Here is a 9,690-nt window from a genome sequence, read left to right as displayed (position 1 = left end):
GGAAGCACGTGGAAGAGTAAGGTGACACGCAAGTAGGTTCACAAGGATAGCAGCTTGGGTATTTATGTAGTTTCCATTAATGTGCATAAAAAGCTTTATTTTCAACACTTTCCGGTCTTGGACAGATTTGTGTGCATCTTTGGAGGTGGCTTAGTGAGTTTGAAGTGAATGTTGAGACATAACAGTACCTCCAGCAATGATGGTGAGTGTGAAAGGAATGGCTTGGTCATTGTAGAGATGCTTTATTGTGTTGGTGTGGGGTGGTGCCAACCTGACACATCATGTGACAGCCATATGGGTGCACAGCATAAAGTTAATTAAATCTGGCCATGTTGAAGCCACGCCTGGCCTCCCGGGCAGCAATGTGCTCGAATGCTGATGACCTCTGTCCATTGCAGCATCAGGTGATTGCAGAGAAGGTTGGTGTTGTAGTTGTTTGTGCTGCTGGTGTGCCTGGTAGTACTGGTGGTGGGGCTGATCATGGTCAGATGCTAAGGACCAAGGTGAGACAGTATAAATGGCACCCATGTTGATGGAATACATGACTGGTGAAGTAGAAATGACAGAAGCAATCTGTCAATGGCGAGAGAGATTTTTCCAATAAGATGACACTGGATGGAGACTTTGCTGGAAAGACTTGCAGCCTGCAGAAAGCTTAATCTGTGTTGGGAATGCAGTCAGTAACAGCTTCTGCTTGAGGAAAGTGATTAGCTGTGAGGTGGGAGATTTTATACTACATTTGATGATGTCAACCAATCAGATGGAGCAATGGCCACAGAACTCCCACTTCAGGTTGACAGACATGGTCCCCAAGCAGCACGAGTCCTGTGGGCATCCAGTGAAATTGCAACTGTAAAGTTAAAAAGACTCTTAAGGGTCTGAAAACAAGCTAATAATCCTTTAAATTGGGTCGCCCGCCTCTGCCAGTCGGGTCACTGCCGTGCTGATAGACACGGTTGAGGGAAAGGCATGTGGGGACGGGACGATGGCAGCTTCCTGACCCACTGCAAGAAATTTCAACTTTGCCACCCGACCCGCGTCTGATCGCGCCCGTATGGACCTCGGGAAATTCCGGCTTTAATTTCACTCTCTCTCTCTACAGATCTAACCAGTGTTATTGTGTTTTATTTTGTGTGCTATCAAGACTTTATTCTTCAACGTTTAAAGCTTTTAAACTTCTCATTGATAATGAAATGTAGATATACAGCAGGGGAAAATCAAACAGAAATTGAAAAAGAACAATAAATATTTAAAAACAGAGTTTTTATTCTCTAAAATGACAAATTTTTATTTCTAAAATATACTTGGTTGCACTCAGATCCCAAAGGATTAAAACGTTAATCCAGGAGCAGATTAACAGAAGGGCCAACAGGAGCTGTGCCCAGGGCCCTTTGAAAATCTGGGGTCCCCTCTAAAAATCACCATCAGGCAGAAGAACTGCATACAGCCGCTGGATCAAAATATTCTAAAATTTTAAAATACCCTCAAAAGGAGGCAAGGCAGAGTTGGCAGATTTGGTACAGTATAAATACTGCCATCTGCTGATCTAGTTCACAAGTTACAATCTGTTCAGATGTGAGGAAGCTTAGAAACAAAGGGAATTGGAATCGTTGATTAAAAAAAATACCCTCCAAAGAAAAGAAACTCCATAAGAATAAAGGAATAGATTTTGTTTGAAGCAGGGATCCAGTTGCAAAGGGATTGGCATCACACAGTGGGTTATGTATGGGGTGTGAAGGAGCCCTGAATGTTCTTAGTGCCCAGGGCCCCAAGAATTCTTCATCCGGCTCTGCATTAATCATATGGATAACTTCCCCACAACCATGGAACCTGGGAAACTCCCAATACAAGTGGGACAGTGTTGCAGGAATGAATTTTCAGTGAGGTTATAGATCAAGGGATCAAATTCAAATATCTTTCTTATCAGCATCTTAGAAAAATGTTCAGATGATAGGCGCCAAAATTACAGTCTACATTTCTTAGACAATTATTGTAATGCAATTCCTCAATTCACATTCTCCATTTAAACAGATGCAATCATTTTAGTATAATAAGGCAAAGGCGCACATGCAAATACAGAATCATGCATCATTGAGGAAGTTAAAAAATAAAGTGAGATTTTCAAAATTTTCAGTGAGGTTGGAAACAGTTAAAAATTATGAGGATTGCTGTTACGGTGCTGGACGAGGAAGTCTCCACATGTACGAATTGACATGGAGAGTAGCAGAAATGGTTAAGCATCGACAATTAATGATGTAGATTATTTGCTGTTGGTTGTTCATGGTGCAGGATACCATTGCAACAGGCAGTAAAGACTCGACTTATTCAGTCTTCCCATCCAATCTGCACTGTTTTCTTCAAGTTCCAGATAGATTTAAACCTAGTTTCAGAAACACTGTAGAGACCAGTAAGCACATAATAAACTTTTCAAGCAGCTCCGGTGTACTGGTACTTTTGATTGAATAGTTTGTGAATGAAATGGAAAGCGCACTATGACTCTAATATGACATGAGAGCAAAAGCAGTAAACAGAGAGTACTGCATAACTGTATAAAAGAGGACTGCCCCAAATTCTCAAATGATTTTCAGAGTATCTACATTATACAGAAATAAATTTAATTACTTTTAAAAATCATTTACATCAATCCCACATTCAGTATTGTACCTTATGGTACAAAACTGTTCACCAAAGATCGTTAGTCAGTTGGAAATATTTACAGGTGGAGTGGTACAACAATGTGAAACTAAAATTTTCTGCTTGTGCTATAAATAAGCATTTTGTATGTCCTCTTCCTTGTAGTTTCCCTCCTCATTTTGGTTTGAAGTAGAACTTGCATATCCATTTGATGCCTCTTTAGAGATTTTGTCATGTTCGTAGCTCATATTAGAATATACTTCCAGAACGTCTTCATCCATGATGCAAAATGTTGCATATTCTGAATCATCTTCTGGAGGCCAATTTGGCTCTTTCTTTATTATTCTTTGCATCTTTTTATAACGCCTCGTAGACTTTATTTTACAACATCTTTTTAGGAACAGCCATAGGTGTCTGTTTTCTATTATAATTTCCTATTAAAATAACATCAGCTTTATTTCATGAATTAATTTTTCTGCAATGAACCTACTGTTTTCATTTCCTTTTAAGCCAAGCAACTTGTTCTTTTAATAAAAAGGAGTTGCCATTGCAATCTAAATAAAAATGTTGCTATTTCCATACTAAGCTTAAGGCAATGATATATTAAATTTAAACTTGTTTGCTTTTGCCATTATGCTGGAAGAGTAATAGCCTAATCGATCTCCTGTTGTGTTGCATATAGCAATCAAGGTCCAGTGAAGTCTTCAGATGAAGCTGAGTTAGAAGGCAGGGGTTGATTGGATCAAGGAGTGCAGGTGTAAGCTTTCTAATAAGATATAGACAGATATATATGAAATATATCCGTATTTAGTCCCTATTTTAAAGACATACATCCATCCTTATAATACTTTAATCTTACTCTCCTGTTATATTGCACATTGGGAGTGTACATCAAGTGTAGTCTTGAGATGAAGCGGGTTAGGGCTGGGCAACAAATTGGACCAGGGCACGCAGATATAATTCAGTCCCCACTTTAAAGCCATCCATTCTGTCCTTATTTTTATGTTTCTATTACAAATTCCTGTGTCCATATTTATAATGGTAACTGTTTATGCAAAAATAATCGGCCCAAATTTTGTGGTGGTAATGACGGAGAAATTGTCAGTGTTCGCCGTCATTACCCCTCTGAAACTGACCGTAACTTCAGGATTTAATGCATGCGCAGATAAACGCAGAAACGCTCAATTTGCGGTCAGTCGTTCCCTGCTCCCCCACAGGTTGCGCTGTAGAACTCCTCATAGCTGGTAATCAATTGAAATCACATACAAGGACGAAAACTCACCCTTTTACAATGGAATATTGCTGTTAGAAACCCCCTAAAATGTTAAGCCTGTTGAAAGAGGTGTAACTGGGTTTTTAACAGCCTTCTGAACAGCTGTTCTGGTCCTGGAAAACGAACTTTATATTTGTGGAATCTCACATTTTTTCCAATAATATGATTAAGAATGACAAGTTTTTAATATAATAATTTTTAAAAGTTTGTTTATGATATTTCAGCTTCTACCTTAATCATGTGTATGTCCCAATCTTTATTTTGCACTCTGTAAAATTTATAAAAAGTAAATTAGAATCTGTGCATTTTGCTTCCTGGTTTGCTGTCTGAGAATTCTTCATTGTGATTGGCTGCTTAGCCAGCTTGATGACAACACTGTTGCTGGATACTTAGAATTTGCTTGATTTGGTGCCAGATTCAAACAAACGTCGTGTGAGCTGAAATTCACACCACAAAGATTGCTAGATCAATAGATCTTTGTGGGCAGCTTTCTTTGAGGTCAGCGGCGAGTGTCATCGCTTTGTCGCTGACCATAAATTGATAGGATTAAAAAGGATTCACACAAAGTATTAAAATCTCCCCAGGGAGTCACTTTTAAAATGTGAGCTAAAGTTATACTACAGCTGATGCAAACAAACTGGTTTGAGACCGCCTCCTGTACATTTGGATGTCAGAGATTTGACATTTAACTTGTACTACCACTTTTACTGAGGCACACCTAAAACCACTACCTGCTGTGAAAATGACAGTATAACTGCAGTCTTAGAGTTGGAGACAGTATGATTGGCTTTGTTGAAATCAGAACCCATGTACAGGGAGGAGGAAGATTTGAAAGGATCTACTTATCAGGAAAGGCTGAACAGGCTGGGGCTCTTTTATCTGGAAAAGATAAGGCTGAGGAGTGACCTAATAGAGGTCATTAAAATTATGAAGGAGTTTGATATAGAAGTAGAGAAGATGTAGAGAAGGGGAGACCAAAACTAGGGGCCATAAATTTAAAATAGTCACCAATAAATCCAATAGGGAATTCAGGAGAAACTTCTTTAGCCAAAGAGTGGTAAGAATGTGGAATTCGCTACCACAAAGAGTAGTTGAGGCGAATAGCATAAATGCATTTAAGGGGAAGCTAGATAAGCACCTGAGGGAGAAGGGAAGAGAGAGTTATGCTGATCGGATTAGATGAAGTGGGGTGGGAGGAGGCTCGTGTGTAAGCTTAAATGCTGGCATGGACCAGTTGGGCCGAATGGCCTCTTTCTGCACTGTAGATTCTATGCAATTCTATGTAAGGCTCAGAAATATCAAGATACATACTTTAGGCATAAGAACACCAAAAAAAGCATGATCCTCCTACTTACCTCAATGGCCAACATAACAAGAAAATGAACAAGAACCATAACTAAAATGTAAACCCTCCAGCTTCTTGGGGTGCAAACAAGCTGCAAAAAGAGAAGATGTTTCCCGTTACAATGTTAAAACAAACAAATGATAGGTTATCTGTTCCATCGATTTACGTTGATTGAATAAATGAAATCGCATTTTTTAATCACAAAAGTATTGTGGAGTGTTAGCTGTATTTTCTGTTTCAAATTATGTAATCATTGCTTTATTTTCATAGAAATTGTGTATCAGGGATTACTTGTTTACTTATGTTAAGAATGCATTTATGTCTTACCTTTTTTTTTTATAAAAGTGCAGGGAAACAAAGGTTAATGGTAGATATAATGCTGCAGGTTGCATACAAGGAGGAGGCATGTAGCAGTACTAGGGATGGGAAGTACATATGGTTTGGTAGTATTAGGAATGTGGTCTAGGGATCTCGAGGCAGTTGGAAGGGGCGGGTAAGGTGTAGCAGAACTGGTGTTGTATTATGGTCTGTAAGTATTGGAGAGGAATGTCCTTGGATCTCAGAGTAGTGGGTGGGTGGGGGGGCGTCTCGGTTCTTGGAATACTATGATTGTTGAACTGGGAGTGTGGAAGTGGTAGGAGAGTGGTCTTGCGATCTTGGAGCACTCGGATCAGAGTAAAAGAATGTGGGACTATTGGGATGGGGTCTTTCACAGCATGGGAGTATTGGATGAGAACAGTGGGAGAGGAGTTGCAAGTTCTGAAAGCACTAGTAGTGTTTCAGAGTCTGGAGAAATGAGAGATGGATGATAAGGTTTGGGAGTAGTGGACAAGGTGCTGGGCTGTGGGACCACTGGCCGGTTGGGATCAAGGAATATTGGTGCGAGGGGCTGGTCACATGGTACAGAAATGCTGGGGAAGGGACTGGGCAACTGGAGAGTAGAATTCTGGGGTCCAGTAGGATTGAAGGGTATAGAGTGTGATATTATTGGAAGGCAAGGATCCGGTAGTATTTTAGGGAAGGATGGTGAAGGAGAATGAAGACTACACTCCATGATTTCTGCTACCTTCCTCCATAAGTTTTACAATTGCTTTTGCAGTATTGAGCTGAAAAGTCAGTTTTAGTTACTTAAAGTGCCTCGCAGTATTGAATATCAGCAATTACAGTCTGAAGAAGGTGGTTCAAATAAGGATTTTATGTTGTCCTAGCTGATCTTCAGTGGGTTCCACTCCAATAGTTTAATTCCTTTCCAATATTGAAATCAAATACACAATGTACTGACTTATATATTTTTAAGTATATTCTGAACAGATTTCTGTGTGCAGAAAATAATTTTATGCATGAGAATACTGATAATTATTGTAACTACGGGGGTAAAATTCAACTTTGTTGGGGGCGCAAAACAGGCAGCTAATCTGCATCCCTGCCAAAGTTGAATTTCATACCTTACAGCTTTACATACTTACGTCCAGTACATTGTATAAAACATCCTGGTCACCAAAAAGGAAATACAGACACGTTCCAACCTGAGCCAAAAGGACACTCATAAAAATATCTGAAACCAAAGAGAAAGGGATGCACATGAACCCATCATTATATCAATCAATCAAAGAAAAAGCTGGGAAATAATTAACCTGTCTTCCCTCTTTCAGGCATTGATGGACTAGCAGTTTGTATCGAACATTATTTGATCTTACTTTCAGCATAAGCGGGCTAATATTTTTAGGCCGATTCCACATTCCCAGCAGAGAGCAGCCCTTTCCAAGATCACTTCACGGGAAATTGCGGGCATACAGAAAATCCAAAAGCTGTGTCCCCATGAAGCACCTTCAGTGGGCAGAACAGGTCCTTTTATTTCTTTATAATTGGAAAATGACCACATGCATTCTCCAGCAGTCCTTATTCTCAATCTAATCTGAAGAAAGTGGCTCAAATAAGGACTATAGAGGCAACTCAGCAATGTGACTGAGTTCTCTGGCGCTGAAATTGCCCCTTTTAATAGCCCCATTAACGCCTCCGGGGTGCATTAATGGGGCACAGTGGATTTATCACGCGGGTGAGGAGGGTGATAGCGCCTCCCAGGAAATTGCAGGGCGCGAAGCTGGCAGGCATTTGCCCCCGGGACGCCTCTTAAAGGGGAGGCCTTTAGCGCCCTGGGTCGGCATTTTATTTTGTCGGCTGACTCAATGGCGGCCCACGCATCGTTTGGGATGCTGGTCGCTGGCCCAGGTGCCCTGTGGCTGGCCACTAAAGGACCTGCAGAGTGCGCAGTGGCCCTCTCCTTTAAATGGAGGGGAGGGGAGGGGCTTTGTAACACATCAGCATTACGAGGATGCTCCCCGTAGCACTGGGCTCCTGAGCCCCATGATGGACTCAGCGCCATCCTGCTGTCCTGGGAACTTCCCTCCAAGGAAGCGGAGCATCGGAGACATCGTCCTGCTTCCTTTGAGGGGTACATATGCCCAATTCCTCATCATGGGTGGGACTTCCGGGCCGGGCGACAACAGTCCCACTCCCGGAAGGTTACCGCCCCCAATTGGCGTGAGTGGCAATTTCGCCCCCTCAATGTTCTACCCACATAAACCACGCAATCAGTGTTCTCAACGTTTGTGGCATCATCAGATTTGGCTGAACTATAATCTTGTAAGTCTCCCCACCATAACGATGAGAGAATGGGATGTAGAATGAAATCTCAACTGGACTTTAGAAGTACCATATAACGAATCATTTTTAAAGTGTTTGTTGTACTTGATACATTCTTTCTTTTTTTCTTCCTTTATTTGCCAATTTCTTCCCCGGTCCCTCAAAATATTGATTTTCTTGCTGGGATAAGGTTGCACAGGCACTGGTCACTCTCTGGTATCTCATGGCCATTCATTATGTGTGAGCGTAGACCGTGTGGTAGATTTTTCTTTTGGATGTTGTTGTGCTGGTCCCATCTAATTTTATGGAGTCAGCTCACAGTTAGGTCTGGTGCTGGGACATCACGAAAGGAGCTGGGAAATTGTATCTTCACAGCTCTGAAATTCTTTTTACAAGGAATGATGGGTAAACTTAAAGGATGCAACCATTTAAAGATAAATCGCCACAAATAGGGATAAAATGTCAACAGCCTTTGCAAAGGTTATTTAGATAACAAGCATAGCTGGTAAAACCCACTGGTTAGCACAATAATTGTGGAGAAACCGAGTCTGTAGCTCAGGGATGGTGTGATGCAATACTGTACCCATTGTTTGGTGACTGGCAAAGTAGAGGTGGTGTTGCATAAGGTGATAGCAAGGAGTGGCCTGCTTGTTATTTCAGGGAAACCTCCCTATAAGTCAACATTGCAATACGCCAGGAAGAAAGGACAGTAAGAGAACTCGAGGGAGCAGCTGATCATTTCCTCTCATGGCAGTGCCAGTACTATGGTGTATTTTAGTTGCAGGTATCCCTTCCAGTTAATTAGGTCTAACTGATTGGAAAATCTACTCGAGTGTCAGAAGCCTAATTAACTATGAGTGCATCACAGCCAATCCTAATCCTGTCACTCCACGCACACACTGCTGTGTATGTAAATAACAGGCTAACTGAAACAAGAGAAATGTAACTTAACTGTGTCCTTTATAGCAACTCTCCAAAATGGCGTCCTAAAACCAGCATGAACCAGAATGTTTACAATAACTATGAATAGCTCCCGCAGGGTCCGAATACATATCTAGTGAGCTATAACAAACAAATAGAGTTTGAACACAACATATTTCCTCCCTTTTGAAAACACAGTCTATGAACAGACTGTTGTGTATGCAATAACTGTAAGACTGAGTACTGTTTAACTCCAAGAGGTTTGACCTTGGCTCTGCTTTATTAAGGTCCAAAGTGACTAATATGCAAAATGGCTGGTCTTTTATACTTGGGCTGCACACAGGTGCGTGCAGACCAATGGCCTCCAACAATGATGCCATCCAGTGGCTAGTGATCTCAAAAGTACATACATGACAATACCCCCCTCTGAGATATTAACATAGTCTTTTACAAATTGAGATGGTCCGGTGTTTTACGCTCCTGGGTCAACCGGGTCAGTTCAATTCAAGCCTTGGCTGAGTGTTCAGACTCTGTTGTGACTGGTGGCTGGGTGGCTGACCTGGTGGGAGTGGCAATGGCCATGGCAGGGATTGAAAGTCCCGATTCATTGATGACCACTGAGTCCTCTGATGACTGGGGGTTGGTTGGTTGGTCGTCGATTGTCTCTTCTTCCGACTGTTCCGGTTCGTCTGTATGCCGCAGCTTTGTCTGATCCATATGTTTCCTGCATATTTGCCCATTTTTGAGCTTGACAATAAACACTCTGTTGCCCTCCTTGGCCATGACAGTACCAACGATCCACTTGGGACCCTGACCATAATTCAGAACATATACAGGATCATTTACAGAAATATCGCGTGACACAGCTGTGCGA

The 9,690-nt window shown here is 41.5% G+C and overlaps 1 protein-coding gene across 1 annotated transcript in view; it reads right to left on the bottom strand.

The window, feature by feature from the left end:
• Window positions 1-2,712: 2,712 nt before the first annotated feature.
• Window positions 2,713-9,690, bottom strand: part of LOC139266235 (probable cation-transporting ATPase 13A4) — a 125,164-nt gene continuing 118,186 nt past the window's right edge. The window contains exons 29-31 of the mRNA XM_070884064.1: window positions 6,719-6,807; window positions 5,263-5,343; window positions 2,713-3,068 (exon numbers count right to left, since the gene is read on the bottom strand). Of these exons, the coding sequence (XP_070740165.1) occupies window positions 2,763-3,068; window positions 5,263-5,343; window positions 6,719-6,807 (476 nt within the window). The 3' untranslated portion in view covers window positions 2,713-2,762. The remainder of the gene's footprint in view (window positions 3,069-5,262; window positions 5,344-6,718; window positions 6,808-9,690) is intronic.

The sequence above is a fragment of the Pristiophorus japonicus genome, chromosome 6 (assembly GCF_044704955.1).
Source record: "Pristiophorus japonicus isolate sPriJap1 chromosome 6, sPriJap1.hap1, whole genome shotgun sequence".
Taxonomy (NCBI): Eukaryota; Metazoa; Chordata; class Chondrichthyes; family Pristiophoridae; genus Pristiophorus; species Pristiophorus japonicus.
Note: the sequence above shows the minus strand (reverse complement) of the source record. Positions and strands in the feature narration are given on the sequence as shown.